The 18,699-nt window shown below is 42.8% G+C and overlaps 1 protein-coding gene across 5 annotated transcripts in view; it reads left to right on the top strand.

Moving 5' to 3' along the window:
• PlexA (plexin A) overlaps positions 1-18,699 on the top strand; it is a 350,566-nt gene that overhangs the window by 317,416 nt on the left and 14,451 nt on the right. For all 5 annotated transcript variants that reach the window (XM_075696438.1, XM_075696437.1, XM_075696441.1 and 2 more), the window contains 13 exons: positions 209-387; positions 749-878; positions 1,047-1,183; positions 1,421-1,612; positions 2,202-2,295; positions 2,980-3,237; positions 4,650-4,826; positions 14,409-14,658; positions 15,382-15,524; positions 16,204-16,334; positions 17,017-17,076; positions 17,219-17,296; positions 17,389-17,455. In XM_075696438.1, coding sequence (XP_075552553.1) covers positions 209-387; positions 749-878; positions 1,047-1,183; positions 1,421-1,612; positions 2,202-2,295; positions 2,980-3,237; positions 4,650-4,826; positions 14,409-14,658; positions 15,382-15,524; positions 16,204-16,334; positions 17,017-17,076; positions 17,219-17,296; positions 17,389-17,455 — 1,896 coding nt within the window. The remainder of the gene's footprint in view (positions 1-208; positions 388-748; positions 879-1,046; positions 1,184-1,420; positions 1,613-2,201; positions 2,296-2,979; positions 3,238-4,649; positions 4,827-14,408; positions 14,659-15,381; positions 15,525-16,203; positions 16,335-17,016; positions 17,077-17,218; positions 17,297-17,388; positions 17,456-18,699) is intronic.

The following is an 18,699-nucleotide window of genomic DNA, read 5'->3' as shown; positions in this document are numbered from 1 at the left end:
TGGCATTTGCTTCTAATCAGCTGTAAGGCTTATACAAATGTGTGCATATTACACAAAACAGATTATGCTTAATAAGGCACATCACGCATTCTTCTGTTGACCTGCTATTCTTTACTGATGCGTGCCTCATAATCATATTGTGGTTTTCGCTCGTAGAACCCCAGAATCTCATTGATCAATCTTCACTGATGCACTTCTTGCACCTCAGATCTACCCAACATCTGGACCCTGGGAAGGGGGCACCAACATCACCATCGAGGGCTACAACCTTGGCCGAGTCTTCCAGGATATCCAGAACGGAATTCACGTGTCCAAGGAGGTCAACGGAGTCTCCCTTGCCCAAATTCCCTGCGTCCCCCACAAGGACTTGTATGTCAAGACTACTAGGTTAGTCAACATGTATTTAAACAGAATAGCATCTCTGAACACTCGCATCATCTCACTTGACTGGCACAAGGCAAGCGCTGTAGCATTCGTCACAATGAAAGTTTTGCTTATGCAAAGAGTCACAAGAAATCTCATCTTTGTTCATTGCTACTGTGTTGATTTGCATCGACCATGAATTAATAGAACGGTTTATTTTTCTTTCTGATATATGGCTAGGTTAATTGATATGCATATAAAGAATTTAAGTTACAAATCCTACCAGTTTTAGAGTGGCAAGTCTGTAGGTGGCCTTTCGGTGCTTAATCTCATGTAGTTATCATGACAAAGAGACTTAACAGTTTACTGTGCTCATTCCTCGCAGAATTGTGTGTGAGATCGAGAGCCCTCGAAACCTGACGACGAGCCCCCCGAGTGGCACCATCTCGGGACCCGTCATTGTCAAGGTCCTCAACGACTACACGGCCAAGTCGAAGCAGAATTACTCTTTCGTGGTCAGTGCCTTTTTCTGCTTTTTTAGCATGCCTAGAAGGGACCGTATTTGTGGTTAGCTGCGTTGCATTAAAGATATTTCGAAAAATCCCTTTCACAAGTGTCTGTGCGCCATCAGCCTGCAGAGGTCACCTCACATCTATGCACGCTTGCTTCAACTGTCCTCGCAGAACCCACGAATTACCTCAATAAACCCAAGCAAGGGGCCGAAGTCTGGAGGCACAAGGTTGCTCATCTGGGGTCTACACATGGACGCTGGCAGTCATGCTGAAGCATTTGTTGGGGGAATGCCCTGTCAGATCATCACGTAAGTCATGACTTTGCAGGGAGATGTGTTTCCTGGTGCCTGTCGTTGTTATGAGGGTTTATAATTTATCTTGCGCTGCAATATTTGTTTGTGCACACTTTTATTTTCTTCTGATATACAGCATATTATTCGAGGTATTGCATTCATATATTATTAACGGTGCACTATGCCCTGAAGATTTCGCCAAGCACAGAGTGTTGTCGCCAGTAATGAAAGATTTTTCTCATCCCTTGGCAGGCGGGAGCCAAACGTGGTGAGCTGTAACACCAGTGCATCGACGACGTTCAATGAGGGCAAGGTGCGGGTCAAGTTTGACAAGGGCTTGCGTCTCTTTGAGGACTACATCTACCTCTACGTTGAGGATCCCGAGATTGAGAAGGTGGAGTCTGGCTCTGCCAGGCACTCCAGCGTCCCACGAGGAATTCCAAGGTGAGAACTCCTATGGGCCACAGGCTTACTCCTGTAGGCACAAGCTCATTAGGTTACAGACTTGCAAGGAGGGCAAAACTCAACAGATGTGTGCTGGAAAGGAAATTTTCAAGTTGCAGCTGCACATTCTAGTTGTAATCATGTTGAAGGGTCAGAAGCCTACCCACATTTAGTATTTCTACCGGCACTGGTTGAGGTTGAATGAAATGGCACCGCCCAGTACTGGCATGTTCAAATTTCAGCATTCGGCTGCTTGGTTTGTTGCCACACACCATGTTCATAATGATTAAGGCAGCACCAACTGATGACAGAAACGCTGAGTCTGGTTCAGTGTTTACTGGTTATGATATTTGTAATAGCCACTTGCTGTGGTGCGTTCCTTTAGGCTGTGTTATTGTGAAAGACATAAAGAAAAAAAAATGCGGGCTCATTGTTATATTGCACAGATGATGTTGGCTGAAGGTAGCCTAGGTACAAATTGACTTGTGTGAATGTAGCCTGCCATGTGCAGACATCCAACCATGGTCTCAGATTTGTCCTGCAATAACCTGGTCTGGAGGTGAGGACTACAGAATTGTTTTGTTTGCAGTGGCGGCATCACGGTGACTGTCAAGGGGCGAAACTTAAACGCAGTTCAGGAGCCGATGATGTACATCACTCTCGACGGCGAGGAACACTACAGTGTGAGTGGCCACACCTTTACCCCCTCTTCCTCTCTCGTTCTTCTGGCTTTGCGAGTGATTATTGGCCCTAATTGCATTTGTGGTGCATGAAATATGTGCTAACGCAAAAGCAGGGGTAGTCACAACTTACAGCTTGTTAGAGATAGGAAAGCACAATTGAATATAGACAGTGCTGCTTGGGACTTTTAAAAGGTAGGGGCAGATAATAAAAGCTTGGAGATGTGGCAAAGTGTGCAGTATCAGCATTGCAGTGACGATGGTGTTCCTACAGTAATCCTCCAGCTTTCATGATCCTAACAGCAAACAGGAATGACATGGTACCTTGTTTTCCCTGACTTTTCAATACAGCAGCTGCTTCTGGTTAGGCGCTTCTGATGGCCTTGTAAGCATGATGTGCAGACAAGTAAAGTGTGCATTTAATCTTTTTAGCAAAAATGAAAGTTCCCTAGTGTTTAAGAAAAAGTCACAGTGTTTAAAACATGTACGCAGTTGAAAATCATGCTACACAGATAAAAAAAGATAAGAAATGAAGGTTAAAAGGCCGCTTTATAAAATGTGGGTGAAGAAGAACACAATTTCTAAGACAGAAGGGAACTTGCTTTAAGATCCTCTAAACTCACAACTTGTTTCACCATTATTTCTGCTTTGTCAGCCTGCCTGACTGTCATGTTAATGAATACGCAGAGATGCATCCCAGACTCAGCCCAGCAGATGAAATGCAAGAGCCCGGCGGTTCCAAAGGACAAGCTCTCGTTCGGAGGCAACCCAGACGTCCCCGTGGAGCTTGAGTACGGCTTCCGCATGGACGCCGTCGAGCAAGTGCGAAATCTGTGGTCCACCAAGGGCTTCCCACCTTTCCAGATGTTCCCAGACCCTGAGTATTTCCCCTTCACGGAGAAGGACCAGATCAAGTACTACAAGAGTGACTACCTTACCATCAATGTGAGTGGAATGCAACATGGAGCGTGCCATAACCATAGATCAGCAGCTTATGCAAGTAAAACCTCTATGTACAAAAGTACTATTATGAAATTGGAAACAGGTTCTTCAAAATTTGCAGGCTCCTGTATTTATAAAAAGATGGAAGGATATTTGGAGTTGACAAACCATTTTTTCGTCTGTGTATTTATGGAAAATTATAGCCTAATCGTATAGGCAGTATCTTCACCTAAACCTGACTACTGATCATCGTCAACCTGTGATCACTTGCAGCCTCCACTGTAGAGAAGGAGGTGAGGTAATAAAGTTAGCAATGACCTACCAGATATTTGCTGAAATTTGAGGCAAAGTTGTGTTCCGTCACAGGTACAAGCTGGACCTTAATAATAAATAAATGTGAGCCTTGTTTTAACCGTATTTATAGGTCAGAGCACCCCTAACTTTTGACATAGTCAGGGAAAGGGTGCAGCATGCAATAGAACCACGCTAAGACATAGTTGCACTGAATCGTCAACTCGGTTTCCTTAGAGGCTAATGTTTTCACTTAAGCTATAGTTGCTCATCATATCATTACCAGTTAGTGGCTACTATGATCACTTTTCATAATTTGTGTAGTTTAGCTAACGCTTTGTGTATTTTAGCTAACACTGTGGTGTCAGTTTTATTTTCATGCAAAAACATCAAATGGCCCATTGAGCAAAAAAGCCAGCATCTGTAGCAGTGAAACAGCACTTAAATTCCGATTAGTTGCGATGCCATGTCATGTGCATGCTTGGGCGATGCAGAGCTGGCGAAATGGAACACTTGCTGCCACACTAGCATGTCAGGTGTTGCACAAGGGATGAGAACATCGCCACATCTCCAGCGCACCTCGACAGAGCAGATGGGCAACGCGACATCAGGGTGCAAGACAGGTTGTTGTCGATGGGGCAGTCACATGACGCGTGCATACTGGTGCTGCCGTCTCGCTCTCAGAAGCCGGTGCTGGTCCATACTGCTCTTGCTCGCCTCCACTGAGCTTAGCTGCTGCGCGCACCTGCCAGCCTTGGTGGTGCTGCTGTTTCCTCAGTCTCCTGTCGCACAGGATGTCGATGGAATGCAGCGTCTTTGATTTTTCCGCAATATTGTCCAAATGCTTCTGGTCTACATCCAACAGGCTAATGTAGAGACTGTAGATAAAAAATAAGCCAAGCCAATTGGATAGCAAAACTCGGAAAACATTACTCGGAGCGCAAGACTCGAAGGGCAGCTCAGCGGGGTTCAATTGGATATTAATGGTTTCACATTCACAACTCATAATAAGTGTTTAGGTGTCCCTGGATTTTCTTATCATTCTTTAGTATAATTCCAGTCTTTCTTTTTCTCTCATTCTGCATCTCTGACAGTCCCTTCTCTTTCACTTCCTGTCATTTCAGGGTAACAACCTGGACAGGGCATGCCAGGAGTCTGATGTGATTGTGCGCATTGGGACCAGCATCTGTAATGTGACTTCGCTGTCGCGGGTGCAGCTCACCTGCCGTCCGCCGACGGACCAACCGCCAGCCCAGGACAGGAATGGGAACCCTGACCGCAACCAGATCCCACAAGTCGTGGTACGTACTTCTCTTTTTAGTCGGTCTCTCATCCTTTCTCTTCTCACTTCTTTCCATTCTTCTTCCTGCTCTTCTTTTTACCATTTCGTTGGCTACATAGACACAGTTTGTATTCCTCCTTTTTCTTTTTCCGCCCCCTTGTTATTTTCAGCTTAAATGTGTACTGTGCTTCTGTGCTTTAAACAGGGTATCTATCAACTGGGAAAACGGGGAATTCTTAGCGAATTTAAATAGTCTGGAAATATTCAGGGAAAACTCGGGGAATTCGTGCTTGTATCAGGGAAGACTAGCTGTAACTTTATTGAAAGGGGACGAAAGTCACGCAAATGTTTGCTTGAATAGCAGAGAGGAATCGTAACGAACCGTCTTTGACGCCTTCTCATCGGATGGAGGAGTTCTCATTGTAGAGTCAACAACCGATTTTCCAGACGCCCGATTTTTTGGACATGCCCGATAATTCGGATGGCTTCGAGGCACCACCGCGTGCCCTGTAGAGTCGATGCATAAGAACGTATGAAATTTCGGATGAAAGAACCATTCACCGTCTTATTTTCCGGAATTTTTGCCGTGACCGCAGGTCCGAAACGGCATTAGTAAAGCCACCACCGCCGCCATTTTGACTATCTCGCCGCATCGAACTGGCGCTCTTGCACGCAGATCCACTGGCAGCCGTAGCGACCATCACTGCAACGCCAGGCCTAGCTACTTCGACATTCGCTACTGTTAGCAATTCACCGCTAGTAGCAATGGCGCTGACTCAGGCTTTGTAATCCTCGCCAGTGGTTTCGAAACTCGGAAAGCATAACGCGTTGAATTATGCCGGTTTCCGAAAGTAAGCGTCGCCTCAATACAGCAATGTTACGCGGTGAAGCATACACGAAGTATTTCGGTGAAGCTTAACAAGTGTGAGAAGGGGCAATTGTCACGGAACCCAGCATGTATTCCTTAATTATACATGCATGCTCCCGCCATCTCTTGTCCCAGTACAAAGATCGATATGCTTAGTAAGTGTACTGGCAAGCCTTCTGAGCTTTTTCTGATGTGCCTGTGGCGATTTAAGCAGTTAAGGGCAATAAAAGACATGCATTTTTTCTATTTGCCCTATTTTTCTAATGTTTTCACGGCCCCTAGGGAGTCCGAAATACCGAAAGTTGATTGTACTACTGACCAAGGGGATGCTTCAAATGGTCCGTGGGACGAACGCGGAGCAGAAGGAGGATAAGAACAGAACTGACACTTTGAAGAGGGAACGAGAAAGTAAATGTGCCGCCGCTTCTTTGAAGGAGCTTGAGCTCACAAAATGTTGGCTGATGCCGAGATGCAGGTGTCCTTCATCCAAATCAAAATAAACTCTTTAAAGCAGTGAAAGTCCACACTGAGGCTTTCTGTGCGGGCTGAGAGTATGTCAGGACAGTTGAGGTTGACTTTCCAGCTGCTGAGAGAGAATCTCACTTGTGACAAAGTTCGGGCCTCATACCAATGAGCTTGCTGTCAGTTGATAGAAATGGCTCACATTCTAAAATATTTAGCTTCTGCATGCATCTCTTTTTATTTGTACTTGAAAATGTTCGACTCAATTTGCAATGGGCTTTACCATATTTTTTTAACCTATTTCCTTCGCTGTGCATTTTATGAACCCCTTCTTCTGTTTTCTTTTTGAATACAATAAACACTACTCCTTACTATTCAAACTGGATTAAGTCGGTTTCTTTTTTAATTTTTAACGTGCTTACTAGAGAGTGACAGCATTGGGCAACATTGTGTCACCAATCTTGACATAAAACAAAGTTCTTTGACACTCAGGAAACTTTGCAAAAGCGCTTGTCAAAACCTGGAGAACTCGGGGAACTTGGAAATGTCAACTTGGTAGACACCCTGTTTAAAAAGGTTCTGTGTCTGTTACTAAACCACAGCACATTACTGTAGCATGAAAGGTTATAAATACATTGTTTGCAAAGCTTACTTTTAATTTTGATTTCATCTGAATATTTATTTGATTGTCTAGTGAGTGTAGGACAGAAAATTACTTGAAATGTGTGGGGAAAAAGGAAAAATAGATATGGAAGTAACGACTTTGGAATTGCGTAAAGGCTTTAAGGTGTTTTCTGCCTGTGGTACAGTAAAACTGTGCACACGCTAACCAAAAGTAGTCAATTTGCTGCAGGAAGAGTAATAAGCCTTTGCAAAGTTCAGACAACAGTTGTTGCCCGGCATTTTGAGCAGGCACCTGAGATTTTCACAGATGTGCACCAGAAGGCTCTTTTTACCAGCCTTAACCCCTTTTCTTTTCTCTTTCTTCCTTTCCTTTTTTCTTCTTCCTTTTCACATCAGATATGGAATCAGGATTTGCATAGACATACTAATGTACAGTATGACTTTCACTTTTAATGTGTTGCAAGATTTGCAGTGCCTGTTTTCAGACACAATGACTGAACATTGTGTTAGCAGCGGGCACCTAAACTCAGCTTTCTTCAGACTGTCACGTGTCAGCCTTTTCCAGACCAACAGTAACCTCTACCAAGGCATTCAATTCGCGTCTTCCTCAGCTATTTTTGCTCCTCATTTCAGGCACATGCTCCCTTATACTCCAAACACACGTGACATTTTCAGTCGGGAGCAAGCCGTTTTGAGACTGAATTACTCTATTGCCATTGGTCCCCTTACACAGCTTGTGGAAAGGAGCCAATCACAGTTGAGAAATTTACCGTATTTACTCAATTCTAAGCACCCCTTTTTTTCATGATCGCGATGTCTAAAGTAAGGGGGGGTGCTTAGATTCGAAAAATCTAGAATGACCCCCCCCCCCTTCTCCCTTTTCGCTGCGACATCACAACGAGACGGGTGCGAGAAATAACATTTTATTTTGCAAACATCCAAAAGAAAAATCGGTGCAGACAGTGAGCCCACCGCTTGTGTCGGGTGATTAGTCACTATCACTGCCACTCACGAGTCCGCGCGGCTCTGCAGTCTGGCTGTGCAGCAAGATCGCGCCGCGGATGCCGTTCCACCTCGGGACTCCCGACGGCTCCGGCTCGTTCACAGAGCGAGCAAGCGCGCTTGGCGGTCTTGGCTACGCGCTCTTCCTAACAAATAGGGGGTGCTTAGATTTGCACGCAAACTTTTTTTCCCAATTTTTTCGCGAAAATAGAAGGGGGTGCTAAGAATCGTGAAAATACGGTAATGCCGATCGGGCTCAATCCTGATCGGAAGTGCCCCTGTGGCACCATTATTAGTTTCATTCTTTTGCGTCATTCTTCTCCTCTGTTGACTCATGACATTTGCTGTTTCATTTAATTTTGTAAATCACGTGTTACACCACATGTTGTTTTGACTTTATTGAAGCTGGAAACCTTGCTCTCTCTGCAGTAGCTCCTTGGGAACTGTGGTTGATGCTTGCCTCGGCTTATGCAGCCTTGGCAGATTTGCTGGGCCGGTGACTTGAGTGAAAGGATGGTGAATGTTGTTCCAGGTCACATGTGGCAATCTCGACTTCATGATTGGTTGGCTCCACTACAACAGCACGATCCCTTCAACCACGCCCGTCAGCACAACTGATTAGAGATGAAGGCGCTGCACTAAATGTGGGCGGTAGTGATGCGTGCCGCCAGTCTTACTCGGCACAGAATGTAAACCATGTGCTGCATACTATAGTACTACTATAATACTAATAGTATACTAATACTGTTAACGTTGTTTGTAAAGAAACAATGATTAGCTGGCACTTATGAGTTCCTGACGTGATAGTTATTGTTAGTGCACCTGGTCCTGTCAATTCTGTTAAGCACAAAATTTAGAACAAATTTTAGCTTTTGACCAAGTAATGAACGTTTCCTGTCCCATTGCTTTGTGCAGTAGATCTAGCAAGATTTTTGTTGTGCAGCTTTGAAAGCATTATTCTGTTGCTCACAATTGTTACTCATTGTGACACCTGACATTGCCCTATAGCAAATTTGTTAGATGTGTAGCAGTCTGGTACGTTATTGTACAATTGTGGTAATCACTCAAATACTTTCTGGCCTGTATGGGCAGTGCTTCTGTGACAAGACACAAGTCCAGTGATTTGCCAAGAGATTGGTCACAAGAAAAGTAGGTTTGGCAATTATTTGAGTCACTGTAGGATAATTCTATAAAAGGATTGTAAAACAGGTAAGGACATCGTCTTGGCAATGAGGTGGTAGCATCCTCAGCGAAGAGGCTCCTGCAGCTGGCGTCTACGCAACCACACGATCTAGGCTCGGGTCACCTGATAAAGGCCATCAAGTTCCAACATTTTGTGGCACATTTATCAGAACATGCAAAGACATAGTACGGCGCAACGGATTTTGGTATCTGAACTCTACAACACGATGTGACCGTGTCTCAGAGGTGGTGTCCCAGTTCTTTGTCTGCATTAATTACGTTCTCCTATATACCTGTGTGCATGTTTTTTGTCTTGTTTTTTGCTCTTTTATATTCAATAAAGTACAAAAAAATGATGTTGGTTTTAGTCTGCAAACACACTCCTTGAACCTGCATGGAATGAATGCATGCACTCATGGCTTTGTGACCATTGTCAGTTTTGTGAGAAACACAGCACAACATAGAGAAGTTGAAGTAATGATGAGCCAGTGAATAAAAAGTTTACTTCATTTCCACATGTCAAGAACGTAATGTATCAGCAGTGACAGATAGTACCAGGCACTCAACTTTAGAACACCTTTATAGTATTTGGCGAAGGACTTAGCACACCTGTGGTATCCTTGAGCATGTCAGATTACAGGAAGCGAAGTCAAGCCTTGAAACTGAAGTTACCTGAAAATGTTAGGTTTTCGTACAGTTGGTGCATAACATTGAATTGGAATGCCCATAATTGGTGGCTTAGTTACCAGTAATAGTCTTTTTAATCAGACTGTACTACCATACAGGAGACGATTAAGGCACTTGTTTCTAAGTGCGAGGCTGTAGGTATGTGGCCCAGCTGCTACAAACTCCAGCGCACAGTGCAGACGAGAATTGTCACTTCAGTACACAAAGATAAGCTCCAGTGGGTCTGAAATAATTTGCAAGTGCTTGCTTCATCATACCTACTTGCACGTGTAAATTAGACTTTGCAGTAACCTGCAGCAGGAGTGATGTCTTTTGATGGAATGAAAACAACAGACAAGAAAGCTTCTACATCAGCATTTGATGATTTCCCATCTTGATCCTTTTTTGTTGTCTAGTTCTTTCTTTCCTTATTCACCTGCGTAATTGCCCATTGGAAGTACTAGTTACCCCTGGTCAGTTCCTAACGCTTTCAGAAGAGCACACCTACAGCCAGTAGAAAATTAATATAGTTTTTGAATTGCTTACTCATATTCATAGTGCAATGGCTCCTCTTGTAGGCACGAGAATGCTATTGAAATAAACAAATGTTTAGTCGGCTTTTGAACCAACCTGTGCAATTTTTTTCACACCAGCGTAGTGCAGGGTCTTGTAGCAGAGAGAGTGCCTCAACTATTACATGAGGCACGTGCTTGTCTAGGTCTTCAATTTTTATTCTAGTCAACTGCACTTTAGAGTATATTTCCAACACAATAACACTAGTGCAGACTGGTAGTGTCAATGCTTAGTGATTGAGAAACATCGCTGAGGTAAACTTTTTCAATATGTCAAGTAAGGGAACAGAATTTGCACTGCTTTGGACTCTGTAGTTTGCTTGCTGTCACACTGTTATTTGTTTTAAAAAACTTCGAGTACAAATACAGATACAGCCGGCCAGCACAGACTTGTTCTTGGCAGTCTGTGCTGGCCAGAATAAATGCAGAAAGCAGCACAAACACTTCAAAATAAAGGATTTTATTCGTACATAAATATTCGCATACAAGTGCAACCTCTGTTACAGGTGCACTGACCATTGCATTTGTAAACATGCGAGCTTTCCGGACCGCATAGTGAGCTTCTGTAGCACCCCTGGAACTAAAGGATTGAGAAGAGGCTGAAGTAATGCAGTTTATGCCAGGTGCAAGAGATTCAACGTTGTAGAATTGTCACATAATGACACACACACTGCACATCACCGTGTGTCTGCCGAAGGTGGCATGGTGTGGAAATGAACAAATAACTGAGCAGCGGAGTGCATGCTAGTGTTGGTAGAAGCGAAGAACAGTTAACATGAGTGTCGGAACTTTTAAAATAGACTGCAATATCTTCTACACTGGATGCATCACATAAAGAAAGTGGCAGCATGTGGAAGTGGTTGCATATAGTTAAGGCATCAGTAGCTGCGCAACACAGCCTGTCGACAGCCTTGGTTGTGAAAGCAGTGCCTGTAGGTTTTTGACAGATTCTGTGTGCATTGCTACAAAGCATCCATATTTTGAGTAAGCGCTAACGTATTCTTACCGCAAAATTTGTTGCCAGTCATACTCCCAGTGCTCATTTCTTATCACTGCAAGTTTTGCAGTCTGAAGGAAAACTAATCCACAGCTTGGTTCAAAATTTTTGGATGCATGTAGGGTATGGGCAAGAGAGGATATTTCTTATCTGGCAATACAGGTAGTAGCTATTGGGCCCTGCTTCGATAACTAGTGAAATTTCTCCACTGACCTGACCATAGCAGGAAATGTGACTTATTGGATCATAGATGCAGGTTTCTTCAGTGAATAGGAAGGTTCTTTGCGTGAAGTCTATATCTATCAATAAAGTAAAGTCTCTGTGTAAGTGTATGCATAAGGGCAGCATGACTAAGGCAGGTTCAATAAGATGCAAAAACTCGGGGCTCATGCTGGCTAAAATTTGCAAGGTTTCTCACGCACAATACACGTAAGTTCAATCTTGCTAGAAATCGCAACTGCCAATTATGTATTTCAAATATCACAAACAAAAACAAAAGATATTAAAAATTTAATGAACTGTAAAGAAAAAGGAGTATAGCTGAAGTAAAAACAATCTCTCTGCTGATGAGTGAAGTAGCAATGCTTTAAATATCACTGCCATTGCATTGTGTCTGACACACACATCTGTTGCGATTTACATAGTATGTGGCTGGGGTCAAAGCACCTCTAATTGATAGTACTGCCAGTAAAAACTAAGTCTAAACTAGCGCAGAATACTTAAATGTTGTTACAAAGTGGTGCATTACAAGTTCAACAAAGCCATGTGTGTATGCGAAGTGCAAGGTGCAGTTTCTAATGTCACAATGCTATCAAGTATTTTATCGGCATGTTTAGACATGCTTACTAGCTTAGGAATTCCCGAATTTTCCCAAACTTTTTTTTTCCCCTGTAATATTTTTGAAGGTACACAAAGGGTTCAGCAGACTGATAACATGGGCACTCTAAAAAAATAGCCTTGGTAGCTAGCTGTCAAAAATAAAAATGCAAAACTGCTTGGTATTACGTTAGTGTATTTCATGTTGTAAATTGATTAATTGTGTGGTACTTCGTAGTTACAGTAATTCAGATGATAGTTTATAGCAGTTCAGATGGGCTAGTTGGTTCAGACAGTACAGAGAAAAAAAGGGGTCACACAAACAGCACTTGGTTGTATCACCTCTTCTTTATGTGTATCATCTCATTTTCACAGTAAACATGTGTAAACATGTATCTGGTATTCATTGGCATACATTCATGCAGTACTGGCTTCTTGAAACACTTCCTGAAAGTATAGCTAGGTCACTTTTCGTACGTGAAACTTGGTTTTCTGCTTTAAATCAGTCCATTGTTTAGCAATGCACATCAAGACCTGTATGTTGCTGGTGGAACTATATGCTTTTAGACAGGAATTAAACACACACAGCTTAAACCAAAGCACGCGTGCATTCACATTATATTCACCACGGACAACAATGAACATTTAAATAAAGAAATGCTGTGCCCATTGCACATTTAGCGAGTACTTAAGCATCAACATTTCATCAAACTTGAATAATCGAACCTTAAGCGTGGTTGTACTTCATTTCAACCAGATGGTACCACGGGTGACAGAATTTAGCATCAAAGTGTTATGTAACAATGTGGAATGCAAGGACATATCAAGCTAGCCGATAAATATACAAGACATTCCTTAGGACAGACATCTAATGCATTTCCTGGGCAATGAGCGCATGTGTGGCAAAAGCATGCAAACCTGCTTGCATACTATTAGAAAAATAGCATCCATGCAGCGCTTGTCTCTTAAACATGCGCACAATGTATGATGATGCACCAATGAAGCTTAGGAGCATCTTATTCCGATAGTAACTTTGGCTACCAGCATTACATTGTGTAAATATTCTGTGATCACTCAAAATTAGAGTGAATGTTAATAATAGGCTGTTGAAGTTGTCAATTTATGTCTAGGTGCTTAAAGGCTGGCAATGTTTTAGATCAGCTATGCAAGAAAAGCGTTTGGAATGTAGACTCACCCTCTGATGTTGACATAACCTGATAATTGACTTCATGAGATGCCGTTATGCCTGCAAAAACAGATGTGGAAAGTTAAGTTGTCTTGCCTCTTCAGCGACTTGCACAAGGTGATCACATACAGAGCTGTGGCGTCTCAAAGAAAGCTCGTCGCTGCTCACCTCGAACCATCAACGAAGCCTCTCCTCTTGGCAGCTGCACTAGGTCTGCTGGCCTGAATTACTGATGTTCATATCAGAGACAGCTCTCATGTTCAGCCGATAATGCAAGTTGTTTTCGAGTGCCACAGCCTAGCCAACTTTTGTCGACAACGTACAAGTCGCTCGATAAACCTCAAGAGCAGCTCCTGAGTTGCGTCTGTGAGCCGAGCAGGTTTTAGTGACAAACAAGCACTTCAGCGTGTGTCAGGGTCATCACAATCTTTCTTTATGGTCTCCCCTCTTTCCTCTTGGCTCTGATTCAAGCTTTCTTTTTTTATAGCTACACAGAGAAACGTGTCTGGCATATAAACACCATTATTTGGAATGCTCGACCTCCACTGTATATTATTACTATAAATTTCTATTTGAGCAGACTCAAAATTGCTTCAGGAGTTTGAACCACTATAGCTGAAGACATGTACTGATGTTACTGCTGTTCTTTCAGTACCTTTTCTTTCTCTTTTTTTTTTTCTTCTCTTCGATTGGGTGGCTTTTTAAGACATTGAACATTTGTTCATAGCATTTCACAAGATTCAGCATGCTTTGTGTAATATTTAGAACTTCAGAAAATTTGCAGAGTATATTGCTGTGAGTGAAGTAAGCTCAGTGGCAAGCACAATCTCTCAAGCAACATTCTAAGTGTGCATGTCTGTGTGCATGTAGTACATGCTTGCATGTGTTCATTTTTCATGTGGCCTTTCCACATTTCATTTCAACACATTGACACATAGTTGGTCTTGAAGCAAAAGAAGCTATGACACCTGTATTCATGCAGGCAGAATGGTATAGTTCTGAAGGATGGCCACTAAGTTATAGTTGTGAGAAGCTTACCCAGCTTGGTTTCTACCTTTCATGACAGCCCTCACAGATTTCATTGTGCGCAGTCACCAGTTTGGGCTGTGTGAAGCAGTCGTGCTCTCTCCATTGCAAGTTTGCTTTCAACGTTTCGCTGTTGCACTTTTGTTCTACCCTTTGTCATGTGACTCAAGCCTCACCAAGTGTACCATCATGTGACACAGGTGGAGGTCGGTGACAAGCTCAAGTTCATGATTGGCCGGCTGAGCTATGACATCCCCGTGGGGCCCGAGAGTGCAGTACCTGTGCCGGCCATCATTGGGGTCAGCGTGGGCGTCGGCGTACTCGTGGTCATTGTGTTTGTCATCCTCATCGCGTACCGCCGCAAGTCTACCGAAAGCAGCCGCGTGCTCAAGACCATGCAAGAGCAGATGGATGTGCTTGAGCTGCGTGTGGCCAGCGAGTGCAAAGAAGGTGAGGCTGCTTGCTGGGGGGCTCATAAGGTGGCAGCTCTTCAGCTCACTTACCTTGAGAATAGTGTAGGCAGGCAGACAGGCCTGGTGCTGGAAAAAACGCAACATATTGGCCCTCCCCACCACAGCACAACATGCACAATGTGGGTGATTTAGTGCAGTCAAGTTTTGTTGATTTCACCAAAATGGGACATGCATAATTAGGTCAGATCATCTGTCATACAGTACGGTCCACTATTTAAGGGTCCACTCTAACTTTAAACTTTAAAGGTCCACTCTAACTAATAATAAATGCATTGTAACTACAATACTTCATCAACTATGTCACGAAAAATTGACTGACACAAAGCTATAAGCAAACGTTCATGCATAAAATGTTATCAACAAGCCTTCATTGCATATCAGCTGTTATTGATGGCAGAATGCAAATTACATCTTCCCTATAACAGTGGATCATACTGCATAAATTAAAAGAATATTTAACATGCAGAGCCACCTTTCGGGATTTTTAAATGTGATTGAATTGAAGAGCAGGTTGGGTTAACCATTTCCAAATAATGGATACATAACTGCAGTATGATAACAGCGTGCAAATGACCTCCGGTTAAGTTTCATTCAGCAGCAGTAGCTTGTCGGTTCTTGCTTGCATTTAATCCTCAAGCTACGCAAGTGTTTACCCTAACTGATTTTACACTGTGCCAACCTGTCTCATCTTATTTTTCAGCCTTTGCCGAGCTTCAGACTGAGATGACCGACCTCACAAGTGACCTGACAGCAGGGGGCATTCCATTCCTCGACTACAGGGCATACACGATGAAAGTTCTGTTCCCCAATGTGGAGGATCACCCAGTGCTCAGAGACATGCAGGTCAGCTCAGCCCGCCTGCTTGTCTAGGATGTTCCTTTGGAGTACACGGCTCTTGTAGTTACCCAAACGCTTGCTTGCAAGTAGTATAACCTTGTTGTGTAACTGTTGAATGAGGTAACTGCTCATTATTATTTGGTTGTTAGATTCTCATTCTTTTCATTTGTTCATCAATCCAGGTTGGGGACAAGGGGCACGCAATAAAGGTGTCACATTATTTGGCAATGTGTAATAGTACAAAAAAAAATTATGCTAAGCCAACTAGGGCAGAGGTTAAACTAAATGATGGAAAAATGTAACGTGTAACATCACACTTCCTTGTTTAACTTTGTTATTAGAAAAAAAATAATTACTGTTGTCAAATATATGACACCTGCTTCTTGAAGAGTGATTATGAACACCTTAAAAAGCTCATTTGAGGCTCCACTTGTCAATGCATAGTAAAAAAGAAAGCAAAAGTCACTGCCAAAGCATTGCCGATGCTATAAGCTTTGGTGGGAACATCTTACCACCATCATATAAGAAACTAATGGTCATTGAACTGATAATTAACAAAGCTGCTAAGTTAATCTTTAATTTACATGACTACTGCATACAGAGAGATCATAAGCATCTTGAGTGTTCAGCGTGTTAGTCATGTCCAAGTAGTGATAATGGCATGTGATGCCCCTTTCCATTCCAGATCGACGCAGTGAAAAAGCAGTGCATGGAGAAGGGACTTTGGTATTTTGGCCAGCTCGTCATGAACAAGACTTTTCTTCTTCTGTTCATCAGAACTCTGGAGTCCAACCGGTACTTCTCAATGCGTGACAGGTGAGCACCTTTCTCACTCAATTCTTGCACACAGTCTTACGAATGGGTGCTTGCTTGCTGATTTCTTGTCAGAGGGTGCCCCTTCCAGCCGTCGCTTTTGTGTAGGCTGTGTAGACTGGCGCTATATTGTGAAGGCTGTTTTGCACATAGTGTCATGTACAGTGCTGTCATGATTGAAAAGCCACTGAATCAAGTTAGTTCAAAAGAAAAAATATTGACATTGTCGGTCTGGTGATACTGAGATACCATGATAATATTGCCTGGGCACAGTGTTTCGGGGAAGTTTTCTGTTAGGAAAACAACGGTTTTATTCACCTTTCCATTCACTGTGAAGGCAATGTGAGAGGTAAACATACAGCAATATATTCTAATGAACAATTTAAAAAAATCACAAAGTGCATGCCCAATGAATCCAGTGGTGCAGTTAAAGAACAGTTCATGTATTTCTCATGATTCACATGATTATTAACTAACTTCATTGCAAAGCTGACTTCTTGTAAACTATATGCAGTCAGATTTTTGTGGAGAGGCTCTTTGATGAAAACGTCCACTTGTTTTTGGATATTTATAGACTAGACAAGCGATTTATTTGGCCTGCTCGGGGAGCACCATCTGCCCGTTGTCCCTGATTCATTTGGTCACCCTGTATTTGACGTTTCGTGCCATCGTTTGTTTCTTTCAGGGTGAGCGTTGCATCGTTAATCATGGTGACACTGCAGGGCAAGATGGAGTATTGTACAGAGTGAGTCGATTTTCTTCTCGTCACTTCAGAACCAACAGTTCTGACAGATTTAGTGACTGCTGTCTCAAATAGCTACTTGAAAACTTAAGCTAACATCTCTCTCTCTCATGTCTCTCTTTCTCTTTCTTTTATTTTTTAACAGCATTCTCAAGACACTGTTAGCAGAACTCATTGAAAAGTGTATAGAAGGCAAGAGTCATCCAAAGCTACTTCTACGAAGGTAAGCATTCACACGGGGACAACATTTCTAAAATGTTGTAAATGAGGAGCTGTGAATAGCGAGGCATAATGCCTTTATTGTTTTGTTTGCAGGACTGAGTCTGTAGCGGAAAAAATGCTTTCAGCGTGGTTCACATTTTTGCTCTACAAGTTCCTACGGGTAAGCAGAGTTAATTCTTTCATTGAAGACATTTCACACTTATAGATTACTAGCGCATGGCAACCTACTGGTAATTCAAACTTTAAAATTTTTCCCCCCTAATTCTAACTTCATTACTTTTGCCTAACCTTCGCCAACCCCCTTTGGTCTATTATGAAGGGAACATTCTTAGATTCACTGCGTCATCATTTACCACATTTTCAAGTGAATAACTGGCCAACACATACAACTCACACTGCCACATTAAAGAAAAAATGCTGCTCATATACCCAAGCAAATAACTGCCTGCAAAAATATTCAAATCAGCATCAAATTAACTTGTTACGGTTACTGGCATATGAGAAAGATCCAGAAACAATCGTGTTGTTTTGATAGTTATCGCTGCTTTCACTGGAGGTCTGTTGAAGTATGGTGCAGCTCCATGCCATTGCGAATTTCACCTCCAAGTATGGCTTTGCGGCATTGCACTCTGCATTGCTGTGAAACCATACCTGGAGGTAAACGTTTACATGTGACCACCACCCCCATGTCATACTTTCTTAAATATTTGATATGGTGGTCTTGCCACATCGAATACCTACAGTCAGGGTTCCTACACCCCTTTGAAATTCTCGAAAAACCTTTGAATTTGGAAATGCACATTCAAGGGCCCTCATAACTCCTTGAAAATAAATTGAAAATTGATGTGCTCCTTGAATTCATTGAAAACTTACGGTTGAGGGCAACTTTTGAACATTCAGAATAACAAACTCTGCATCGGGGCTATGTCATGGGTACTGCCTATTGGTATGGCAGTACCCATGCCCATATGTCAAATATGGTATGTCCACAACTACCAATGACCCACAACTACCCACAGCTACTACAATGACAGGCCTGTCATAATTGCCATCATGGAGCTAGACAAAGCTGGGTCAAGTGACCAAGCCATGCCACCATTTTGTTTTGTTAGTTTGTTCACCCCGCAGCCATCATGACTCCAATCTCCTGACTATTAAGAAGTGCAAAAAAATGTTAGTGCTCACAATCTGGAAAGGATGTAAATTCGCTGGCATCGCTCTTGCAGTGGTGCAGTGGTGTAGTGGTGCCTGTGAAATTTCATGACAGGCCCTGCACAGTATGTTGAAGTTTGTGTTGAAGTCGCATGTGCATATAGTCGAAACTGCGCCTAGAACACCCTTTAAAGAATTCAAGCACAATGCTAAACCTTGCTATCGCTGTGTGCAAAGCTGCCAACTTTTCTG

Source organism: Dermacentor variabilis, chromosome 6 (assembly GCF_050947875.1).
Source record: "Dermacentor variabilis isolate Ectoservices chromosome 6, ASM5094787v1, whole genome shotgun sequence".
NCBI lineage: Eukaryota > Metazoa > Arthropoda > Arachnida > Ixodida > Ixodidae > Dermacentor > Dermacentor variabilis.
The sequence above is the reverse complement of the archived record's forward strand: the minus strand, read 5'-3'. Positions and strand labels throughout refer to the sequence as shown.